The 25,358-nt window shown below is 33.3% G+C and overlaps 3 protein-coding genes across 3 annotated transcripts; 2 read left to right on the top strand and 1 right to left on the bottom strand.

The window, feature by feature from the left end:
- Positions 1–2,040: 2,040 nt before the first annotated feature.
- Positions 2,041–2,711, bottom strand: LOC147394814 (histone H2B.9-like). Its single transcript, XM_086453683.1, has one exon. The coding sequence runs from the start codon at positions 2,644–2,646 to the stop codon at positions 2,248–2,250; it is 399 nt and encodes a 132-aa protein (XP_086309809.1). The 5' UTR covers positions 2,647–2,711; the 3' UTR covers positions 2,041–2,247.
- A 3,646-nt stretch (positions 2,712–6,357) lies between these two features.
- Positions 6,358–10,192, top strand: LOC147394815 (complex 1 protein, LYR family protein). The gene is made up of 3 exons (XM_086454657.1): positions 6,358–6,515; positions 9,022–9,274; positions 9,855–10,192. The coding sequence occupies exons 2-3, from the start codon at positions 9,065–9,067 to the stop codon at positions 9,966–9,968; spliced, it is 324 nt and encodes a 107-aa protein (XP_086310783.1). The 5' UTR covers positions 6,358–6,515; positions 9,022–9,064; the 3' UTR covers positions 9,969–10,192.
- Positions 10,193–20,597: 10,405 nt separating this feature from the next.
- Positions 20,598–24,745, top strand: LOC147394816 (glutaredoxin-like). Its single transcript, XM_086454872.1, has 4 exons — positions 20,598–20,762; positions 20,891–20,979; positions 24,237–24,335; positions 24,429–24,745. The coding sequence occupies exons 1-4, from the start codon at positions 20,671–20,673 to the stop codon at positions 24,506–24,508; spliced, it is 360 nt and encodes a 119-aa protein (XP_086310998.1). The 5' UTR covers positions 20,598–20,670; the 3' UTR covers positions 24,509–24,745.
- The last annotated feature ends 613 nt before the right edge of the window (positions 24,746–25,358 follow it).

Raw genomic sequence — 25,358 nt, forward strand, 5'->3', positions numbered from 1 at the left:
AATTAACTTGAGATTGAACAAAGTCTTCTTAAATTAAAAGCTATCCAGTGAAAAATTTGCTTTGAAAATGGGAGTGGATCCTCTGCAACACTTTTTTTTTTTTTTTTTTTTTTTCATGGTACATTTTTGACGATCGAGAGACTACCGCTTCAAAATTTTGGCGGAACCCTCCTCCTAACATGACACATGGATTTTTGAGTTTATTTCACTCTTCTACTTTTTTATTAATATTTGGCACACCACCTTTGGGACACCATGTGTAATCTAAAAGAGATGATTCTACTGAAATTTTGAAGTTGGATGGGTGCTTCAATGGTTATTTTATTTTATTCGGAGACACAGAGGACGAAAATCTAAGAACTTACAAAAATAAAACTAAAAAAGGAGTAATGATTTTTTGACGCCCCCTCACATGGCATGTGTTAGAATCATAGATATTTTCCTCGGGATACACAACTACACATATTTTTGGGGATGTGCAGTTGTGTATCGTAAGGACAAGATTTGTGGTTCTAGCCCATGCCACATCAGGGAGTCTATGGGGGAGTATGTTAGAGGGAGAGTCAGAAAATCATGAATCATAAAATATGTACTAGAATCCTTTTGTAAGTTTGAAATCTTATGGTTAGCCTTACTCGTAATTTTATATATCTGATCAGAACATCAGATATCTTGACGATTTAGATAGGCAAGGGCTTTTTTTACATCAGAAAATATGTGAAAGTATGAAACGTGGGATTGTCCAACGATTTCAAAAAAAAAATGCTAACATTCCAACACGTTCAATTTTATTATTATTTTTGTATAAAAAAATAAAAAATCATTACTTTTTTTTATAAATAATTAAAAATAATTTTCTTTTTTTATAATTTCCCAATAAACATTGAAGTACAATGACAATCCATTTTTAAAACCTTTGATCATACTAAAAGACCTTGTGTTTTAATGGATCTAGAGCATGATCTTTAGATGGTTGTGTTGTTTTTTTTCTCCCTTGAGTGAAAGATTCTTCACTTGGGCTTGAGGCGAAAGTGCTTCATTGTCTTTCCATCGGATGATATGAAAATGATCTTTTATATAGTTGTGGGATTAAACTTACCTGTTTGGATGTATGGCCCTAAGAAGCATGGTTTTAAAACTTCTTTTGACTTCTTGTCTCATCCAGGAACGAGATTGAGACGTCTCAGATGAGATATCTGATTTATATGAGTCGTCTTGGATGAGATTTTAAAAAATGCCTTAAATTATAACAAACCGTATCTTTGAGACTACTTGTCAATTTGTCTAGTGGTAAATTGTAGTAGAATTTAAATTATCTCTTTTTTACATTTAAAAAATGTGATAATTATGTGTTCTTCCAATCTTTTAGAAGATAAAAAATAAGAATCTTCTTCTATGATCCTCACCAATTCCAATCTTCAATTCCAGAGCTGAACTAAGAAAATTGATGTCATTGACATCTTAATTATCAAACACAAAAGTACCATGGTTGATCAATCTAAACTACCTGATTTATTCAGTCAATTAGATGGTTAAAAAGCTTTAAATCCAATTGAACAACTCAGATGTAATTCAAAAGAAAACAAACAAATTTATGAAAAATTCAAATCCAATCTCCAACATACTAAATTATTTCCTCTTTTAAAAAAAAATGTTGAAATCAACATCAAATCTAATCTAAGAACTTGTAAACTTCGTCAACAACTTAATTGTTGCGGAAAAACTCCCTTCGATCAATCAAGATTGATAAACTACGAAGATAAAATCACAGAAAACAAATAACACAAGAGATTTACATGGTTCGGCAAAATTGCCTATGCCTATGGGCGACGATGATAATTTTTTATTGAGGAAAAATGCACAAATATAATACAATTTTTAGGATTTCTAGGATTTTTGAACTTGGAATATCTATGGCATCTTATGACAAAACACTCATTTTTAATTACGAAAATCCCCCCAGACCTCGCTTACAAGATACCCAAAAAACTCAAGTTAGGACCAGAAACCAACATTAATAACATCGATATCTTGATTATAAAACACAAAACTACCATATCTGATCAATCTGAACTGAAATAGAATCAATTAGATGTAAATGAAGAAAAGTCGCAAATTATCAAACCCAATTGAACAACTCAAATGCTTTTCAAAAGAAAATCAACAAATTTATTTGAAATTGTAAATCCAATCTCCAACATACCAAATTATTTCCCTTTTAACAAAGAAACCACCATTAAACCTAATCTAAGAACTTGTAAATTTCATCACCGCTTTAGTCCCCTCAGAGATTGCATGTTTCGCCAGGTCACCAGGTAATATGAGACGCACAGCAGTTTGGATCTCCCACGATGTGATCGTAGACTTCTTGTTTAATTGAGCGAGTTTCGATGACTCCATTACAAGTTTCTCAAAAATATCGTTGATGAAGCTGTTCATGATCCCCATAGCCTTGCTTGAGATCCCGATATCTGGATGAACTTGTTTCAAAACCTTAAAAATGTAATTATTGTAGGTTACAACAGCTTGCTTTGACTTCTTCTCTTTCTTCTCAGCAGATGAAGATTCATCCTTTGAGACCTTTGAAACCTTCTTTGCGACAGGTTTCTTTTCAGCAATTGGTTTCTTTCCAGCCTTTGGCGCCATTGATTCCAACGTGATTGATGATCAAAGGCGGCGAAGAGAGAGATGAGATGGTTTTGATGGTGAAGGTGGCGAGTTCAATGAAGTTTGATTGATATCTATAGTTGTTTGTGAGGGGAAGGTAAATTTGTACAAACATTTTTGATTGGTTGGATGAGAAAGTTGTGGATTGAGGGTATTTTGGGCAGTGGGGTTTAGTAGATGTGATCGTAGTCGTTGATTTGTGGCTGGGGGTATGTTTAAAGGGTTTTATTAACATGTGCCCTAAGGGCACACATTTAGGTGCATGAAATACATCTTGAAAATTGAATTTCCTACCAAAAATGCTTCAAAAGATTTTTTATACCAAAAATGCTTCAAAAGATTTTTATACCAAAAATGCCCTCAAATATTTATTTCCAATGTGTATTTAATGCACCGAAACGTGTGCCATTAATTAGGGCACATATTAACGATACCTAGGTTTTAATGGGGAAAAAACTTTGAAGAGGGCAGTTCGCTTTACAATTTTGAAGAAACCACCTCCATTGGATTCCACCTGGAATTTCCAAGGAGGTATTTCAAATTTTGGCAAAACTGTAGGGGCATGAAACAAATTCAAAATGTCACATGTCATGTAACGAGCAAATTCCTTCACATTTTGAAACGGGTTGCCCTCAGACCTTTTAAATGGTGTGTTATGTAATAAAGAAGTTTTTATGTTTGGCCCCGAGAATTCCTAGGAAACATTTACGATCTATTGTTGGTTAGATACACGAATTTCATAGGATTTGTTCTTTACAAATGCCAGTTCCAGCTCCAAAAGCTGGCTTCTGGAAAAAGCAGAAGCCTAGAGCCTGAAAAGCCACATCCAACAGAAGCTTGTTCGTTACAAAAGCACATAAGTTAGAAATTGATGTTCGTTTAATAGTTTTTTATTGCTGGATTCTGGTAAAATGACTAGAATACCCTCAATGTTGAGAATGCACCTAGAATGCACACAAAATGATCATAATACATTAATAAATATATAATTACATAATATATATAAAATAAATTTATATTAAAAAATTATAAAAATGATTATTTTAATTTAAATAAATTTATAAATTTTATAATTCTATCGAAATTTCGATAGTATCTCCTCTTTAAAATGAACATATGATAAAGAAAATACTTATATAATACACAATCCAACATCCATATAAAGATAAAGGGTGTTTTGGTAATAAAATAGTGATGATGAATTACTTTTGGTCTTGGTAGTAAAAATGAAGGGTACTTTGATAATTCTTTTTTATTTTTTAAGGTTAAGTTTGGTTGAAAATTTGATTAAAGATGAAGGGTATTTAGGTAAAGATGAATAGTATTTTGAAAGATGAAGGGTATTTTGGTAATTGATAAAGATGAAGGGTATTTTGGAAGATGAAGGGTATTTTGATCATTTTTTTATTTTTTAAGGTTAAGTTTGATTGAAAATTTGATTAAAAATGAAGGGCATTTTGATAATTTCTTTTTATTTTTTAAGGTTAAGTTTCGTTGAAAATTTGATTAAAGATGAATGGTATTTTAGTAATTGATAAATATGAAAGGTATTTTGGTAAAAATGAAGGGTATTTTGATAAAATTGAAGGGTATTTTAGTAATCTCATTTCATTTTTTAAAGTTAAGTTTGGTTGAAATTTAATTAAAGATGAAGGGTATTTTGGTAATTACACTTAAATCGTTTTACGTTTTTGACTTCCTGCAAAAGCCATTTGAAGAAGCTCCTCTTGGGCAACTTCCTTTAAGAGCTACTTTTGGACTTCAATTGAAATCCATGAGAGTAAAAAAAAGTCCAAATGAACATCATTTTATCTAATTTTTTTTATTTAAAAGCAAAAAAAAAAAAAAAAGTTGGCTCCTGAAGCTCCATTGGTTAGATACACAAATCTCTTACTGTCTCTAGCATCTATTTCCATGATTTGGTGAATACTTAACCTTAGTCTACTCAAGCGACTAATTGAAATGACCTAAAAGTCCTCGTTTTCAACTTCTAGCTTAAAAAAAAAAAAAAAAAAAATTCTTTAACAAATCCATCATCTTCAAGCCCCATCCATTGTCGCAAAATTCTTGGAATTTTTCAAAAAAAAAAAAAATGTAAAATTCTCTAGAGACTTGACAATAATTCGACAAATCAATGGATTAATCTATAATTTATCAATGATTTGTGGAATATGGCAACTTTTTTTGTTTTACCTTTCACCCTCAATTTTTTTTTTCCTTTTGTTCGTCCAAGGGGTATCCCCATGTTTTAGTGAGACAAATCTACTTGGGGCTGCAAGCACCATCCTATCTTGTCACATGTTATGACAGATAAGTAGCCACATTTCTGTGAATGGGTATATGGAAATTCGAAGTCACGACTTGGGGAGCACACCAAGTTGCTTCTTACCATCTCAACTAACCCTCGGTGGGCTCCCCCCAAATTTTACTTTCTCCAACATCCAAATCTCATGATCAAGATAGGATTTTTAGACATTATGTGAAAAAATAAAAAATGGTAAATTCGATGTCAAGGTTTGTTGAATTTAGCCCTTATTTCACATAATGTTTAAAATAATCACGTGGAATCTGTCCCGTGAATTTTGGTAAGAAACACAAAAACTTCCTATGTAAATTATCCAATAAAAATCTGATTTTTTATTTACAAAATTTTACTCAAATTTCTCTGAATCAACTAATTGATATCTCATTGTACATTATTGACTAAGTTTTTGTAAGTTTTTTCTAAGATATCTTTTTCAATAGATAATATAATTAATCCACTTAGATGAACAAAATGTAATTACGTTCCCTAAACCATTTGAAATTTGAAAGAAAGGACTATTTAACATGAGATTGAACCCTCCTCCTAATTGACACATGGATTTTTGAGTTTATTTCACTCTTCTACATTTTTTTATTAACATTGGGCATACCTCCTTGGGACACCATCTGGAATCTAAAGGAGATGATTCTATTGAAATTTTGAAGTTGGATGGGTGCTTCAAAGATTTTATTTTTTTTCTTTTTCAAGATCCAGAGGATGAAAATCTAAGAACTTAAGGGGGCAAATAATAATAATAATAATAATCATAATGATTTTCTGATGTCCCCCTCATGTGACATGTGTTAGAACTATAGATCTTTTTCCTTGGGATACACAACTACAAATATTTATGGGGATGTGTAGTTGTGTATCCTAAGAAAAAGATCTGTCCCATGCCACACCAGGGAGTGTATGGGGGGCGTATGTCAGAGGAAGCGTCAGAAAATCATGACTTATAAAAAACATAAAAATATTAGTTTTCACAGTTGAATTTTAATTTTAATTTTAAATTTAGAAATTTAGTACTTGCCCATTTTAAACATTTTGGATCAAACACAAAAAAGATTATTATTATTATTATTGAAATTGGGTTGAAATATTCCCCAGGCTCAACACATTTTCTACTTAACTCGACCCAGGCTTGATTTTTATACATTGTTCATTTTACTTCTCAAAATATGTTTTTTACAATGAATTCTTCATTTTTACAACTTACGAATTCGTTGATAAAAAATAATTTTTTCCATTGAGGATTATAAAAATTCGTAAAATTTGTAAAAACATCTTTTACTCTTTTCAAACTTAAAATCCGTGAATTATTAAAGAATAGTTCAATAATACGGAGAACAATACTTTCATGAAAAGAAATGAAAAATTCGTGAAAATTTTCAGAATTAAACGGGAGATCGCTAACAAGGCCCAAAACCCTTCCCTTCTCTGTTTTTTCACTCCACGAACTCATCATCTCTCTCTTTTCTGATTTCCATTGCTAGAAGCCGTCGCATTTATCGTCATTTTCTCCGTCACCACTTCTCCGTCTCCCGTAAGTTAATATTTTTGAAAATAAAATAGAAATCGATCGTTCTACTAATTGAAGATTTGTTCTTAGTGTCGAATCAGTTTCTTTTAGGTTAATTTTGTGATTTTTTTCTCTAATTTTGTAAGCTTTTTTAGGCTTTTTTGTCTCTAATTATTTATTTTCTTTGTTTCAATTGATATTGAGAGATTGTTAGATGGGTTTGAATTTGTATTCAATTTGATGACTTTTAAGAATGTTGGAAGGTTGAGTTTGAACGTCGTGTGCCCTAGCTTTTAGAGTTCTGGAACATTGTTTACAAACCGTGTGATTTTCTCGCTTGGATCTTCGATGAATTGTAAAATCATGTTGTAGAAACTTGGGCATTTGATGTCAATGGTGATTTTCTGTCTCCCAACCATTTTTTTTTACTGGGCCAGCGAGATTAGTGATTAGTAATTAATAGGCGAAGCCGTGTTTTGAACCCAAATCATGGTGTCGATACTCACAAACTTTAACCAAGTTAGAAGGTTGGCACCTTCCTTTGAAACGTAAGCTTAAATAAACAAAAATAATTAGTTCGGCTAGAACAGATACAAATACACAGCAAAATGTCTTCCCTCTCTCCCCCCCAGAAAAAAAAAAAGAAGAGAAAGAGGATTTGTTCTGCCTTTTCTTTTGATATGTTAAAAAGGGCCTACGGGGGTCAGTGTTGCACTCAAGTGAGCCTATTAATCTCAATTTGTTCATGTCGAGGTTATTAATAAACATTGTTAGTCCAATATTCAATATTTGTATTATTTGCTTATTAAGTTTTATTTTCGAATTTGAATGCTTGGTTAACATGATTTTTTTTTTGGGGGGGGGGGGATGGGTCAAGGGGAGGGCTTCTAATTATCCTTCTAGTAACATCCTCCTCCACGGGTTTGTTTGAATATAGTCCAAATCATGGTTATCTAATTACATCCCACTTGGACTTGGTTTCTAATAAATCTAGAAAGTGAGCGATCTGCTCCGTATATGGCTCTTAGCTCTGTTATATGGTGAATGCACACTCAGTTTAGGAGCTATTTGGATGATTTCAAAGTTTGGTGCAAGTTTTGATTTTTCCTAAAATGTAGAAACTAAAACCTTGGGTAATCTAACTTGACAAGCTGAATCGGGTGATTTCTCTCACTTTCATCGAACCATTAACCAGCTTTATTCTCTCTTACTCCAAATTTGAAGGTGTATTCGGTTGTTTTGCTTCCCAATGAAATACTTATAGCTCCCATATTTCTTTGTTTCATTTTCTCCTTAGTCATGGTGAGCAACATTAGATTCTTTGATCAACTTCTAGGTGCTGGATGTTATTTTGTTTACCTTGAGGTTTTGGGTTTTTGAAATGCAACTATGATGAGTGTATCTATTGAGATGAACTACTTTTCTATATTTTATTGTGATTCTTGTTTTGTGTCTGATTTCTAAACGAACTATTGATAGCTAGTGCTGTTTTTGATATTTTGTAGTACATGACATTAATTCATATAATATAAAAAAATGATGGATCCATGAGAACAAGTTCTTGGTTGATCACTACCAAAAAACATCCAACCAAGAACCAAGACACTATCATCTTTACTATTATAATGAGAGACGGCGGAGTTTGTTGATCAAAAAATAAAATAAAATGGTGGAGTAGAAATGGTTCAACACCAAAATTGGAGTGGCCATAAATGCGCCCACTTTTATATTTAAACTTAGTATAGCAGGGTCATTTTGGTAACAACCCAAGAAAATTGCAATCTGCACTTTTTTTTTTGATGGGTAAGCTGGACTTGAACCAACGGCCTCAAAGTTGCTTTGCAAAGTGTCAAACCAATTGTAGCTATGGGTCTAAGTCCGTTGTAACCTACTCTTATTTTTCAAAATAACAAAAGTGTCATTTTTAACCATGTAACCTTAAAAGACCTTTAATCAATAATTTAAATTCAAAATAAGCCCTTTTGATACATGTGCATTAAATGCACATGCCACATTCTTGTCCAAATAAGATGAGAATCATGATCAGTTCAATGTTGACAGCTACCCTGTTAATAGCTGGCTTTGAACAAGGTGCCACTTAGCTAAGTTTGTAAAGGCTTGAGGAGAGATGGTCCCATGACCGAGGTTCAAATCCCGTTGAACCCACCTTCACCTCCTTTAACCATTAACACCTTGCTCGCCTAGCGTGAAAAAAAAACTTGAACTTGGCCAAAACTAGAATATGCCCTGAAAACAGAATGTATCCAAACAGAGCAGTCAAGAACCAAATATATGACGAGATCCCTATTAGCACTTGGACCTATAAAATCATGTTTAAGTCTTTCCCAAAGTTATTCAGTTCTTATAGCCCATCGATATTACCTGGCCCATATATGCCTCTACTTCAATTCCTAATCTTTCCTTTCTTTCTCTTCCTCTCACTCTAACATTGAATCAATCAGCTATTTCTATATTTCTTTTATGTACAAGATTTCTTTTAAATTCACCAGCTTTGTTTTTCTCTCTGTAGTTGAATTTCTTCTGGGTTCGAGTTTATATCAAGTGGAAGAGAAATGGGATCTGAAGGCCTGCAAGCAGCTAGGGTATATCATCAGCTTCTCAAAGCAGTAAAGAAACACATTGGCAGTGAAGACAGTAAAAGACATTTCACAGATTTCATTAGCCAAGAGTTTCGCAAGACATCAGACCCATCATCCGTTGGCCAGAAAATAAATCTTGCCCGTGATTACACATTTTTGCTTAACAGTGTGCACCATCACAAGGTATACTTCCTTTCTTCTTTGCTCTGGTTCCTAATCTTTGAATCTAACTGTAACATAGGAATTCTTAGCTGTTATTTCGTCTGGAATTTGAATATATTCCAATAACTTTCAAATATATCTTCACCATTCAACTCTATCATCAGCCAGTCTTGATAATTGAACGAATTCAGAAATTATTTACTGATTCCAAGTTATGTATTCGTCACAAAGTATCTGAGAAGTGGGTAGGGCAGCTGTTTTGATCTCATGAATGCCCATCTCCTTTTATTTTTGTTGATAAATATAAGTTTATTGTAAAAAGGAAAAGGAGGACGAGATAGCCCTAAAATAAAACAAGGTGAACAAAAAAAATTAAAGTAAATAAAATCCACCCTAGATTCTCACAGCGTTACATGGAGCAAAGCTTCTTCCATTTGGAAACAAAGTCCTCGAAAGACACTCCATCTCCTATTTTTCCAATGCTGGGATTGGCAACATGAATCTTGTTTCTTCATTCTTTTGAAAAATTAATAGATGTTATGGGAAAAAAACTGCTCCATAAAGTTAAATCCTGACCTTGATTTGCTAAATGACTTTGTAGGACCTTCTCTTCTCTTACAACATTGCTGTAGATAGAACAGATGAAATGGCGAGGACATTAAGGAAATCTGCTGCAAGTGTTGGTCTTCAACTTCCTGAGGTTTATCAACCTTGACGGTTGGGTTGCATTTCAGCACACATTTTTGGTAATGAGCTCTTGTGTTGTTCTAAGGTAATAATAGCTAGCTCACAAACTTTGAGTCGTGAGTTCATATGGTAATTGCCCTCAATTTTTACCCGAAGATCTTGTCTGGTTGTATTATTAATATTGTTTTACAATAGTAAACACTGTCTCAACTTTCAAATCAATAATAATAAGTCATTGCCCTTCGACCATTATTTACTGTTTCCACATAAAACTGCCGAATGTAGAACTTTGGTGTGTTACATTAGTTATTTTACAACAAGATCAATATTCTACATTCATGTGATGCAAATTCTAGTATTTCTTCCTCCATTTTAATGGTTATGCTTGTTTGAAGTAGAGTATCCAGCTATGCATTCATGGAAATTACATTTGATAAATTACTCTGAAAAGATGATCCAGATCCTATGATCAATAGATTTTTGAAGATCGTTTTGTCATATTTCATTACCCACCCAAAAGTCTACAATGGATATGGTGGTTATGATCATTGGATTTGTTGACATACCATTTACCCCAGTTGAGTGTTGTGTTATCCACCTCCCACTCCCAGGTGTCACATGCTCATGTATCATGCCCCAATTCGATCCGTGACCCTCTTATATTCATAGTTGCGCCTTCCCCATCAGATCGGTCTTTCAAGGTAAATGATTGTTAACATAGTATCAGAGCGTTAAGTTCATATAGGTCAAGGCTTCAAGTGTCCTCGAAGAAATTTTCTACTCTTATGGGTGAGGGAGAGTGTTGAGTGTTGTGTTATCCGCCTCCGCTCCTGAGTGTCACATGCTTATGTATCGTGTCCCAATTCGACCTGTGACCTCCTTATATTCATAGTTGTACCTTCCACATCAGATCCGTGTTTTTGGGTAAATGGTTGTCAACAAGATAGTGTTGAGAATGGAGAGTGCCACTGTGATTTTCACAACACTTTTGATGTCTGCCAATGTGACAACTGTTTTATCGATATCTTGCAGTCCTACTTTGGCTTCCTATATTTTCAAGGGATCTCATTTTGAAAATTTCACCCAAGCTTTAGTTCTCCCAAATTTTCACTCAAATTTTTGAAATGCCAACATCGTTCTGATAGTGTATGTTCTGGTAAGTTTGAGTATTATTTCATTGATCTATTTTATGATCTATCTGTGTTTGTTTCTTAAATAATAGTGATTGTTGCTCCATTACATATATACCTTTCTGTCTTCAAAGGTCTTGGTTGTTTTCGCCCATTTTTGAAACAAAGAATTTTAAGTTATCTTCCAGTTAGTATACTGTAGTAGATCTATAATATTCTCATAATGGGTTATGAGATCGATAATCCGTTATTGACCGCCATAATTGATTATGAGGGATATTTATGGCATTTGGTAAATGCTCTTGTAATAAATTATTTTAAAAATAAAAACAGAAAAAGAGATTATCTATCTATTTGCAATTCTCCAAAATACCGATGAACAATGGGATCTAATATTGTTTTCAATATAATGGATTAATTTATCTTTAATTGTTTGGTAAAAATTCTTCAAAAAAAAAAAAAAAAAAAATTCCTTCAATCACAATTATTTTTGGAGCCATGATTTTCTGACTCCCTCTCTACATCTCCTGATGTGGCATGTGCATAGAATCATAGATTTTTTTTATGGGATACACAACTGCACATATTTATGGGGATGCGCAGTAGTGTATCTCAAGGAAATCTATGGTTCTGTGCACATGCCACTTCAGGAGAGTAGAGGGGGAGTCAGCTTATCATTATTCTTATTTGTGTCCTCACCAACTTTAAAGTTTATAATCAAATCTATACCAAACAGCACCTAAATATTCTTACTAAATTGTCAACTTTGCAATTATATTCCGCCAAAAATGGGTCGATGAGAAGTGCACCACATTTCCCAAAGTAAACGCTAATAATTTGCTAGATTTTTAAATCCCACTAGGGTCCCAATTTTAGAGAAATCCAAGGAAGAGTTGGTAGACTCAGTCTTATTTGGAGTGGAGTGGAGTGGTAGGGTAGCCATTGTTGAGAGTCTTCTGAAGTCCACCTTTCCTACCATCTTCCCTAAAGTGAAATTGTGATAATAACAACTTTGGATGGTCTTCTTAACATCTGTTATCTTCCTCCTAATCATCATGAATTATGATTATGAGAGCTTTCACGATCAAGTTAGTAGGAAATCTGATAAGAGTACCATGAGCTCTTGATGGCCAATATAAAACCATTATATTGAGTTGGTTTCCCTTTATGTAGTGATCCTCCACCTTTTAACACATCTCTTTGCCCCTATCAGAGCGTTGATTATGTCATGATTGATTATTTCCCAGTTGCATGTTTCGAATATATCTCATTCATCTTGATCTAATAATGTGATTGATTATGTTTTCTTTTATTTATTTATATTTTTCTTAATGACGGGTCTGAACCCATAAGCCCGACCATTGGGGACAAAGCAATTGGCCTCTTAGAGCATCATATCTTGTCACAAACTGGTAGTTCAGTCTCCCTATAGTTCCTAGAAGTGGGATTTGAGAATTGAGGAAGAGCCATGCCACAGGTACTTAAAATCCCGTTCTTTAAAAAATCAGAGTTCAGGACCGTCCATTTTCAAAGCCTCATCAGGCTTAAAACATCATCATTTTTCTCAAAAAAAATTCTCAGGTCTGATCTACAACACAATCCATGAAAGGCCAAGGTATTAGATTTTCTTTCCAATATTCCAATCTCCATCATTTAGAAATCACTACAGGGGACTACAAGGAGACTGTACTACAGGGCATCCCCCCTCCCCTCCCCTCCCATATCAGGTAAGTCGGGATAAATCCATATGGGTGTGGCCAATGAGGGGGTTTGAACTCAATACCTATAATGTGACTATGTTAGTCGTCAAGTCCATATGGGTGTGGCCAATGAGGGGGCTTGAACTCAATACCTATAGTGTGACTATGTTAGTCGTCAAGTTTCCTAGACGCGTAATTTCATTGTTAGGGCCTTCCAATCTACTTTGACAAACATCTGCAAACATCTTGTTAGGTACTAGGATACTTGTATTTGGTGCATTGTTCCCGATATTTTGGAGTTGTCTTGAAAGTGTATTTCGAGACTATCTTTCCACGAGACAAGGCTGGTGCATTTTCTCGAGCTCCGAGTGAGTATTTTCAGACTATCTTTCAATAAGACAGGAGGGATGAAATAATTATCGCAACCCTCCCCGAGTTGGCTCAGGAATCATAGATTCATAAATATTTCTTCATTCATAACTCGAGGTACCAGTCAATGTTTCCTACTCAAACGTGGAAGTGAAGGTTGTTTTGTTTGTTTCTTTCCATTAAAGAAAAAGGAGGCAAAAGCATGAGTGGATGGTCTAACTGTTATAGTTGGGTGCATTTCTGAGGAGGAGCTCACTCCCCCTTGAGAGAGAGAGAGAGATGGCCTAAAGTTTAAAGCATGAGCTACACTTCACAGCCGCATAGATGCTGACACGTTTTTGTTCTGTTTTGTGGTTAATGGGGAAAGTGGGTAGCTCCAGCCTCCACCAGACCCCACAAAAACCTGAAGAAAACTATTGTTAGCTTGGTTGCACCACTTAAGCTTGGCTCGAAGTAGCCGCACCAGTGGCTCTAGACAACATGGTTTTGGTAAACCGAAGTTTTTATCAAATATGTACCTGTTAAATCCGATTTGAACCAACTGACCCAATTCGACAAAATAACATCTCAATTCTATGTATGAAAAATTGCATATCTTTTTCTTTTGCGTTTGTCTTATTTGTAGAATAGTCTTTGTAAAATAATCGAAATAGTAAAGACAACACAATTGCATAAAACACAAGAATTTATGTGATTCGACAGTGTGTATATGTCCACGAAACAAAACAATTACTATTTTCTCCTAAGTTTCACAGTCCTAAAGTTCTTTATTTATATAACCGAGAGTTACCAAAACCAATAAAACTTCCCAAAATAGAAATCCCAAAAAATTAAAAATCTTGTAAGAAAATATTACATGATTGTCCTGTTCATACTCCTTAAAAAATTCAGGCCGGGGTTAGACCAAAGTTCTATGTAGCGCAACCGAATATAAGACATTTACACAATAGTCTTCTCTACAAAATTCGTTGTGTGCTCTCCAAGTCATCTTTAGTAGACTCGATCGAGTTTAAAACTAAGGAGTTTAGAGGAAGAAATTTTGCAAGTGCTGAAAGTGGGTTGGCCCGATCCAATTGGTTTAAGTCAGGGAAACTTTAACGGCTCAGTTAGCCGAGCCGATATGTCCTTGGAAGACAAGATTAGTGGAGGATTAGGAGTTGAAAAATAAAAGTTGTGGATAAGTATTGAGTTAGTGGATACACCAATTTCATGAGAGAAAAGGTTTTGCTGGCATCTTTTTTGAAGATTGACTAATATACCCTTATTTGGCTTCAAAATATTTGAAAGATCAAATTTTGGTGGAAAAATAATTGGTTTGTCTCTAAGATCAAAACTACTAAACTACCCTTTATCAATGTATGCCAAACTGTGTTGTTTTGACCTTCTCTCATGAATGTGGAATGTGATAGCGAACCTTGGTATGAATATATTTTTCAATAATAGGTTTGCATGCATGGCTCATAACCTTCGAGATTGAAGCATAAACATGAAAATAGTTCTGAAAAATCACTAGCATTGAAAATTAAACTTTTATGAATTAAGTTCATGCTTATAAGTTCTTTACCAATCTTAAATACATCATTTGACATTTAGCTGTTTGAATTGAGAGAAGAGAAATTTAATTTCTCTTCACCATATTTTGATTGATAAGAGAGAACTTGAAACAACTTTAAAATTTTAAAATACCTTAAAAAGAGATTTAGGGGTAGAGTTGAAATTATAAAATATTTTAAAGGATTTCTCTACATTTCTCTCATCTTCTCTCCATTTTTAGAGAGAAAGAAAATTCACATTTTTTTTTTCTCTCAAATTCTTTTCTCTTCTCTCCCACTTAACAATCCAAACAAGAGAAATGAAAAGAAACTCATTTATTTTCTCTTCCCTTCTTTTTTCTTCTTTCTGTTTCTCACAATCCAAACACAACCTAAGTGAAAGAATTATCTCATCAACAATGAGTTACTGAACTCATTAAAAAAAGAAAAAAAAAGTTAAACCCAAACTTGAGCCAAAGTCCTAGAGCAAGAATCTCGAGTCCATGAAGGGATCTTGTTGTTTGACAATCAAACACACGTCTGAAACATGATATCACAATCTATGACAAGGATCTTATAAGATGTGATGACAAGGTATGCGAACTGACAACATTTCTAAAGTTGAACGCATCCTACAAAAAGATTTGTCTCCATAAATATCGAGCAAATATAGGCTGATACTTGTCAAAACATTTGGAGAGACAACTTGGCTCATTTAGGCATTGTTATATATAATTTTCTTTTTCAGAAAACCTAAAATAAATAAACTGATTTGCAAGGGATAATACCATCGTTTTACCAAATGAATAGTATTGAATAAAATTAGTGAAATTATCTGTACTTTTCCTCCAATCAAGTAACTTTTAGTAGTACAAAAATAAAGAGGGGTATTTTGGAGAAATTGCAATCTAGTTCTTGACTTCTTGTTAGATATGATCTCGACTTCCCACACCCATTATCTATTTAAAGCCCATGAACAGATTCTAACTTCTCTCTCTTGCTTTGTTGGATCCCATTGGATCTCACATTTCACCAACCCATCACATTCTTGCCTCTGAAAATCAATGGAAATATTCTGGCAAGAATCCATCCATGGGTCTTGATCAAAAACATGGAATTTGGTGTGAGTGAGACTTCAAATCCTCCTCCAAATTCTTATGTTTGTCTATGCTTTTAAGCCATTTTCTATGCTAATCTCTTCGCTTGCACTTCGACATTTATGCTAAATTTAGCAATGGCTTTTGGCTTAAGGTATATGGCAAACCGGCAAGTCACAAAACGGCAATGGAGGACTCGGTACAACGGGTCTTTACAGTTTGTTTTTTTTTTTACTTCAGGTACTAATGCAGTTGTTTTATGAAGTAAAAACCCAAGTGTAAGGGTGTTTGCTTAGTAGAACTTCTGAAGTATAATATTGGTGTGGTGGTTCTACGAATAATACTCTCTTTCCTTGTGTGTATCAATGTGTTGGACAAAGGAACTATGTGTTCTAAGTTATAAAATATTTCTGATTTTTCTTGGTTTTATGTGATTATTTGAATTGTGGTTTGACCTGATTTTGACATGATTTAAGTTTGAGGTTGAAAAAAAAAAGTGATTATTTGAATTTGTTGGTTCTTACTTTTGAATCAAATTTTGAAGGGATGTTGGTAGTGATTTTTGGATTATAGGTACCTGAGATTCATTTAAGAAAGTGAATCTTATAACTTATTTACAAAGAAAAACTCGTCTGGTTACGGTAGCCTAAGGTTTCTTGGCACGCTATGTGAAGGAAAAATTGACTATAGCCAACAACCACCACATTGGGTAATTGGCTAAAGCCGATTTTCCCTACATGTGACGTGTCCATAAGCCTTAGTAAGGTTAAGAATTTTTCATTGACACCATTGGGATCATGGTCATGGTTTTAAAACACGTTTTGACGTCTCGTCTCGTCTGTGAACGAGACCGAGTCATCTTGAACTAGTTTTCAGATACATTTGAGTCGTCTTATTCAACAATGAGACAAATGAACCATGGTTTTAAATTTCATCCAATACGTTTGACTTGTCTACCCGTCTCATTGGAAGATAATATTGAGACGTATCGGACGAGTCATCTCGGTCTTGATGAGATTTAAAACCATGATTGGGATAGAACGATCATTTGCAAATAAAAAGATGAAATTTAAAGAGTAGAAAAAAGATAGCAATACTGGGAAGTAGAAAAGGAAGGAGAGAGAGAGAGGAACCTTAAGTTTATCTGTAATTGATGGATTCTTTAAAGGGAAATGGGCCTCCATTAAGCTATTAGAAACGTGATCCCAAATGACTTAAGAGGTTAAGAATAAGGAGCTCGATCCTAGAGTATTAAATGGCTCACAGTATGAAACTTAATCAAGATAGGCTTTTTGGACCGATACATTTTAGGGACAATGACGGCAAAGACCTATTTTTTAAAAATTTGTACTAAAAAAATCCCTTTAAAAAAAATTATGACTCTTTAATACTCAATATATCAAATGTTAGTCTAAATAGAATTTTTAAAGCAAAAATACAATAATTACCCTTCCAATAAATTTTGAAGTTTAAAAAAAAACATATTAATTTGAGAATATTTGAGCTACTCCAATGTTTTATAATCAATGGCATGCCCCTTAATTACGGTCATCTCGTATAAATCAATTAAAAAAATAAAAAATTTGTTTCTCTTACCAAAATTAGTAATCTTTAAATCATATAGATTTATTAATAACTAAATAAATTGATCTCTTTATATTAGATTTATTAAAATATATAAATAATTTTAAATTTTGAATAATTAAAACATAATTTTAAAACTCAACTTGAGTATTCATCGAATTGATTCAACTCAAAATTAGCAAGTTGATACAAATGAGGCAAATAAAATATATTAAATTTATGAATAGTTTTTAATAAATAAAGTATTTATTTATTATTTTTCACAAAATATTAATAACTATAAAATTGGTCAAGTTTTTATTTTACGCCCTATATTTTTAGATCAAACACTTTGTAAAGTTATTAAAAGGGTATTTCAAGTATTTTCTTTAAAAAAAATCTTCAAAAGATCTTTAATAGATTAATATTTTATTAAGTAGACTTAAATTGACCGTATTCTTTACTAGGGGACTATTCGGTACATATTGTCCCTACATTTTATGACTCCATGACTATTGGCAATTCATCATGTTAGCTTGCTAAGTTGGTTAAATTTTGTGAGTTATGAGCCTATAACTTTGGTTCAAAAATCCGAGGGGTTAACTCAATGGCAATTTCGGACTGATAAGTGATTAATGCTCCTAGGTTGTGAGTTTGATGCCTAGTATGAGCATTAATTCCTCAAGGGCCACCCGTGAGGGCACACCCTCACTTACCTAGTGTGTGTGATGTGCAGGTATTGCACATGCCCTGGGACTAATCCTTGGACAAGACCATTGTTTATGAATTGGGCAAAGCTCAGATATGGACCCGGTCCATTGTTTATAAGGATACTCGATTATCCAAAGAAAACCCATTCGTTCAAAACTCGCCTTCACTAACTAATTATCACGGTTGTTGCTTACTTAAAAAAAAAAATCCTATCAAAACTTCTAGGATCAAAAAAGTTATACGAATGTATTTCTTGGTTCATTCATGGTTGATGCCTCGAAATAAACATTGCAATCTATGAATTTTCATAATGATCTTGAGCTTTTATCAACACATACTATGAGAATAGAAAACACACAAAAAAAAAAAAAAAACATTGGTGGTTTAGAAAGACAATGATATTACCAAATCATTAAGTTATGAATAAACATCACAATTGATTTTATTATATGTTGTATTTTACAATAAAATTATTTTTTATGTTTATCGGAAAGAGAAAGTCTTGAAAAACTTGGCAAAAGTCTATAAAATTCTAGGAATATATCAAATAAATTTAAAAATAAAATTAATATTTTACGTATAAAAATGGTAAAAAAAATATATTTCATATATTAAATGATAAAATAATACTTAAAATAAAAATAATTTATGAATTTTTCTTTTTCAAGAAATCATTGATGATTTTTGAAAAATCAGAGATTTTTTTAAAAACTTGATATTTTTTGGAAAAAAATGTGACTTAATAGACAACTATTAAAATCGTAATATAAAAAAAAAATAGAGGATATCTACCTAATGTAAGACATTTATAATTTTAATTAGAGAGTCTTAAATAATTTTTAATTCTAATAAGAGTTATTTTATTTTTTAGTTCTAGTAGGATTTTTATTTTTTAATTATAATAAGATTTTTATTTTATATTTACTTTAGAAAAATTTTATTTTGTTTAGATTCTATTTTTGTTTTTCTTAGCCACGTGGCATCTTAAAATAAGATTGGGAGACTGAACCTTCCACTATCAACCTATAATAAAAAATAATAATTTTTAAATATTAATAAATAATAATTGATTCATTCAAAATGAAAGAATCTGGCTAGGCAATCCAGTAATGATGGGCCAGCTACCAAGATGCCTTGTTTGCAAATCATGATATAAATTTTAAAGAATGGATAATTTTTTTTTTTTTTTTTTTTAATATTAAAATATCTCAATTTTGACCTTACCTATACTGTCTATTCGGTTGTGGGTGGCCGACAAACCCTTGGCCGGCACTTGTGCTGCAAATGTAAAGAGGGACCACTCAAGGCAAATATTGCAAATAGTAGATTGATTTTCAACCTTAGAATTTGTATTTGATTCAGAATTAGACACGTGTTTTAATATTTTTAAAAATTATTATATATGAATTCATAATAATAATAATAATAATAATAATAATTAGAGTCGTGATAATCTGACTATCCCACGTGACACACTCTATCAACTCTCCTGACGTGACAAATTCAGGAATGATAGATCTGTACGTCTCAGGATACATAATTTTCTTGAGATACACTTTTTTAAAAAATTGGAGAAGTGTAGTTGGATATCCCGAGGTGTATAGATCTACGGCTCTTAAACTTGTCACGTCAAAAGAGTCAATTGAGTGTGTCACGTGGGGTAGTCAGATTATCACGATTCTAATAATTATTATTGGACTATGATATTGGTAGAATGGAATCAACTTGGTTATTTTGTATAAGAAAGGTATGGAAAGTCTAATTCTTACTAATACGTAAACAATGATTGTGTGGTAATTATCACCATTGATGAAGACCACGTCACAAAGAGTAGAGGTCTTGAGTTCAAATGCCAGAAGCTCTAAATCTAAGAGGGTGATTCCAAAAATAAAATTATCATCACCCTTATATTTTTTTACAAAACAATTTTGATGCACGACGTCTTTTCTTTGTGTAATGATTTTGTAGCTTAACTTGACAGGATAACTTAAAAACTCAACTGACGTGTACCTTGCAAGAATTGTAGATTTTTTTTCATTGGGATACACAACTGCACATCTCCATAAAACATGTGCGATTGTGTATCTCTAGGGGGAAAAATCTACAATTGAGTTGCCCTGTTAGGTTGAGTTACAAAATCAACATTCTTATTTTTTATTTATTTTGTGAAATCTACATTCAAATAAATGACATAAATACAAAAAGTCATGATAACCTGACTACCCTAGGTGGTGCACTCGATTGACTCTCTTCACGTGACAATTTTAGGAATCGTAGATCTAAATGTCTTGAGATACATGATTCCCTCGAGATACACACTTTTATGGGAAAGTGCAGTTTTGTATCTTGAGGCATATAGATCTAGGGTTCTTGAACTTATCACGTCAAGAGAGTCAATTGAGTGTGCCACATGGGATAGTCAGATTATCACGATTCAAATACAAATTCCGATATTACAATAAATAATCTTTTTTTTTAATAATTAAATAAATATAATTACCAAATCGGATACATTACCATTTTCGTATATTAGAAGAAAAAAACATGACTAGTCCGTAATTTCGAAAAATATCCAGACCTGTTAAAGCAAATTTCACCCTCATTTTCCTCTATTTATACGAAGCGAAGATGGGTTCCACTATTGCAAAAGAAAAAGAGAGACAGATGGCTCTACCCAAGGCGAAGGAGATCGTTTCCTCAAATCAGGTCGTCGTCTTCAGGTTCGATTTGTTCGAAAATTTTCCTTTTTATCTACGATCTTTTGATGTATTTGCCTCTGTTTTGTTTTGTGTTCTTCGATCTCTCATGGTTTCTGTTTTTTTAATGAATTTGATTCTGTTTCGTCCAGCAAGACGCTTTGTCCGTACTGTGTTCAAGTGAAGAAGTTGTTGTCGCAGTTGGGAGTAAATTATAAAGCCATTGAATTAGATGCTGAAAGTGAGATTTCTCATATATTCTTTCCATCCAACCTTGTAAATTTATTCACATTTTTTTATGTAAAATTTATTCATGATTTATGATTAATTAATTTACCCCTTATTATGATCACAATCTTTGCTATCTTAGTTGCATTTTTTGTGGATTGTCAAGAAATAATTGATTAAATGGTCTTGGAAAATTAGTTATCCCATAAAGTTGACTTTTTGTTCATAGAAATCTACTAAGCTAGCCCATGAAATGGTCTCTATAACTCTATTGGCGACGTGTTTGCGCTTATGGGCAAGTTATGTGTGGTTTATAGAAGAACCCATTTGTAGTAGCCAACATTACTACGTTATTGTCGTCGTCCTCTTCAACAAATTATCCCAACATGAATTCTATTTTGTTATTTAAGCCTATATTGAGCTATATCTTCACTCTAGACATTCTATTTTTGTAATTTGTTATCTTGATTGTTGTCATTTTCGTCTATTTTCTCACTTTTTTAGGACCTTTAATATTCATGGAAAGCACTGCCGCTATTTCTTTGTTGTATATGACTAAACCCGGGGGCGGATTTAGAGTGGGGGCACTTGCCCCGATGAGAATTTTCAAATTCTATGGATTAGTGAGCTATTGCGACAGATTTTAACAGCCGATAAAGAAATCTACCACTATTGCCCCCACAACTATTTTTTTTCTACTCTTGATTGCCCTCACATGACCAAACCCCTGACTAAACCATCTCAATTGACTTTCCTTTATTTTTTATTTTCTATCAGGCTCATTCCTAGATTTCATTGAATATTTCATAAAATATTTTTTCTTTGTGTCCATTAAATATTTTGATCATTGTTGTCCTATATTCAATTCCATTCATCATAGCTGGTTTTATTGTTTTGTTTTTTCTCTCTAGTTTGATTGGTATATGTTGGTCGTATAAAATTCAACTCCATTTTAGCCGACCATCACTTATTCTATAAATCAGTGGTCATTTCAAAATAAACTTTCATTACTTTTAGTTTGTGCTACCTTGACATGGAGCACGGATGCAGGGTGTCTAGCACGACAACAACCTGTGAAAATAGCAGTTCGGCTCTATGGCCTTGCGATTATTAACTTGTGGTAGAATCGATATCTTAGGTGCTAATGTAGTAATTTTCGGCCAATGAAGAAAAGCTTGAGGTGGATAGCTTCCTAAGTTACTACAGTTTATGAGCCACACGCTTGTTAGTTCATTCTAGAGAAAAAAAATTAGGGAAAATTGGTTTTACTACATGTATGACAAGTGCCTATAAGTGAAGTGTTATGGCATGAAGCATGTGTCTTGTTGGCATGAATGCAAAGAACTTGAAAATTGGAAGTGCCAAGGTAACACTGATCTTAATAAGTTTCTAATCCCCAAAAGTGTCCTTACTAATGGTATACCACATGTATTAAGTGTTCGTGTTATTTGCTAAACCCTTTGTTATAGTTCTAGTTATGCATTTCCTTCTTCTCTATTTTTAACTCACGCACACTATATCATCTAGAACTAAAATACAAGGACTTTTCGTTGAATAAAAGCAGTTGATCCATCTTTAATTAATGCAAAAAGGTATGTTTTTAAGGCTGATCTATTATACAAACCCACTGTAACTATAAAATTTCTTATCTCACTACCAACTATTATCAGTTAATCAACCTGTCCAACATACATTTCATACCCACTTAAATTAACTCACTTTGGGCTTTTCTGTATTGCACACCAAATAAATTCTTATATATTTTTCCTAATTGCCATTTATGCTCCAAGTAAGAAGGAAGCCTTGATAGTCGACTTTCTATGCTTGAAGAAAATTTGTTTTTATATCATTGTTTATTGTCTTAGAATTTTCGATTACCTCTTCACTCATTTCATAGCACTATTCACAAGTTAATCTATGATGATTGTTGCAATTATCATTTTCTTTGTTGTAACAAGTGGGAGCCATTGTATTTCTCCATTGATCTTGCTTAAAGTCTTTCCTCTCTTATTTTAGCTAACACTTATTTCATCTTACCTTAGTCCAACTAACATTTAAATGCCCTATGATCTATTTAAGATTCACGTTTCCTTTTAGTTGGAAGTCGCCTTTGTGATCTTCGTGTAATTATCTCCTCCAACTTTTTCAACATCTCATTCTTCATTACTAAGGCTCTCTAGTCTCCACTCTTATTGCATCTTGCTTTATCCAGTTTCTAGTTTTTTCTCATTCAACCATCTGTATGCCTGTAAATACATTTTTCATCCTCTTTTTTCGCCAATTTATTATTTAAGTCATTATGTGACTTATGTTTTGTTTTGCTTATATATTTTCTTCCTTTTTTAGCATTTTTATATTTTCAAAGTTTCCTTATTTTTAGTTTGTTGTTGAGTCGTGTACCATGACTCATTTTCTCTTATATTGCTTTCTAGGCCTCAACATTCACAACCAAGTTTGACCTATTTGGTTCCCCAAGAACTTCTTTTTTCAAAAAAATTAGGACACATTGTTGTGTTCTTTATAATATAATATTTTGTTCTACTCTTTTTCCCCCCGAGTCCCTTTTTCTACCCAAAATTAACACCCATTATTTTCATCAATATAACAATTGCGTATGTAAAACTATATACTTTTATAGAAGGCCATTATGTCATATAACAGACAAAGTTCTTAAGGGTGATGTGTAGTTAAGGCATGCCTTTTGCCCAAGTGCGACACACCATCTAGTGGAGAAGTAAAACCCAAGAACGGTCAAGGAAGGAAAGAAATATCAGAATATCTTATAAGTTACAAAGTACAATTTCTTAATTGCAACCTAAACAGGTGATAGCTCTTAAATTTCTATCCAGGTGATTGGCCATGGTTGACACCTTAATTAGTGTTTTGGGTGCTTTATTGTTTGGATCACACTAGTTTACATCTTAATTTGCACAATCTTCCAAAATGATTTTGAAACTGTCAGATGTCGCTTTTGCTGAAAGTTGATCTTTTCTCAACATCATTTTTGGCAAGGTCCCCGTCAAGCTTATTAGAAGCGATCTCACAATTTAATTTTGAGTATGGTGCCATAGTAGAGCATGGCATTGGGGGGGGGGGGGGGGGGGTCTTGTGATTGGAACTTATATTTTGGCCTAAAATAAACTTGTTAGATTAGTCAAATTCTCTTTCATGTTTGCTTCACACTGGGTAATTTGTTTGTGAGATCTTGGAAATTTATTGTATAAAAGTTCTACTCATATGCAACACACGACCCTTTTTTTTTTTTTTAAGGTGATGGAAAGGAAATACAGTCTGCATTGGCTGAGTGGACTGGGCAAAAAACTGTCCCCAATGTGTTTATTGGTGGAAATCACATCGGTGGTTGTGACAGTATGATTTTATACCCGACTCGCTTCATTTATTTTTCAACTTTGGTAGCATTTCTGTCCAATTCTTTTATCACTCTTTAATTATTTATTGCAGCGGTCACAGCAACACACAAGGAAGGGAAGCTTGTGCCATTGCTGACTCAAGCTGGAGCACTTACTACTAGTACTTCTTAGAATCAAAAGTATGCAATTAAAATTAAGTTAATAATAATTGCATGTTTGTGATACTTAGCTTATTTGTTGTTTGGATTGTTAGTGCTGGGGATATCTTATGTGCTAATATGATCGCAAACTGTATGGACATGTATTAGGTTTATGGTGGTTAATGTGGCAGCGTCACTAATAATGTTTGGTTGCAGGGATATGTAGTGTCTGGAACCAAAATAAATATCAGCTTTTATTTTTCTTGTCGTGCATTGTGAGGCATATATGAGTGGGCTGAGTAGGGATCAAATTGCAACCATGTTTGGTTAGTGAACTAAATTGCAAGGATATTGGTTGGGGAAGTTGGGCTTGCGAACAGAGTGTATGTTTGCTCTGTTGTTTGTGCAAGGCTGAGGATTTGTTGCATTAATTCGTCAGACAAAAAATTGGGAGGTTTAGAATATCTTCAAGAAGTATGAAAGCACCCCAAACATGACTTAAAACTTATAAAATGTGCTAATTAAGGGATTTGATATGTGTGGCATTGGCAAGCCCCAGGACTTCAAAATGAAGTCCAGTTGAAATTCAGGTGATCCTCTGAATCATGGTTTTAAAACTCATTTTGATGTCTCGTCTCGTCCATGAACAAGACTGAGTTGTCTCGGATGAGATTTCCGATACGTTTGAGTTGTCTTGTTCAACAATGAGAAAAATGAACTTGTCTATCTATCTCGTTGGTGGACGATACCGAGACATATTGGACAAGTTGTCTGAGTCTCAGATGAGATTTAAAACCATATCTGAATGTAACTTCATCTTTCACCTTTCGAGAGAAAATAAGGATAGAGATCCTCAACGTTTTGTAACAAATATAGATAGG

Source organism: Akebia trifoliata, chromosome 9 (genome assembly GCF_017979445.1).
Source record: "Akebia trifoliata isolate Shusen 1 chromosome 9, ASM1797944v1, whole genome shotgun sequence".
Taxonomy (NCBI): Eukaryota; Viridiplantae; Streptophyta; class Magnoliopsida; order Ranunculales; family Lardizabalaceae; genus Akebia; species Akebia trifoliata.

What these genes read in the sequence shown, in the direction of transcription:
- LOC147394814 (XM_086453683.1), bottom strand. Translation starts at nt 2,646, where the DNA reads ATGGCGCCAAAGGCTGGAAAGAAACCAATTGCTGAAAAGAAACCTGTC.
- LOC147394815 (XM_086454657.1), top strand. Translation starts at nt 9,065, where the DNA reads ATGGGATCTGAAGGCCTGCAAGCAGCTAGGGTATATCATCAGCTTCTC. An exon ending in ACAGTGTGCACCATCACAAG is followed by an intron (nt 9,275 to 9,854) that starts GTATACTTCCTT and finishes ATGACTTTGTAG; the next exon opens with GACCTTCTCTTCTCTTACAA.
- LOC147394816 (XM_086454872.1), top strand. Translation starts at nt 20,671, where the DNA reads ATGGGTTCCACTATTGCAAAAGAAAAAGAGAGACAGATGGCTCTACCC. An exon ending in CATTGAATTAGATGCTGAAA is followed by an intron (nt 20,980 to 24,236) that starts GTGAGATTTCTC and finishes TTTTTTTTTAAG; the next exon opens with GTGATGGAAAGGAAATACAG. An exon ending in TCACATCGGTGGTTGTGACA is followed by an intron (nt 24,336 to 24,428) that starts GTATGATTTTAT and finishes TATTTATTGCAG; the next exon opens with CGGTCACAGCAACACACAAG.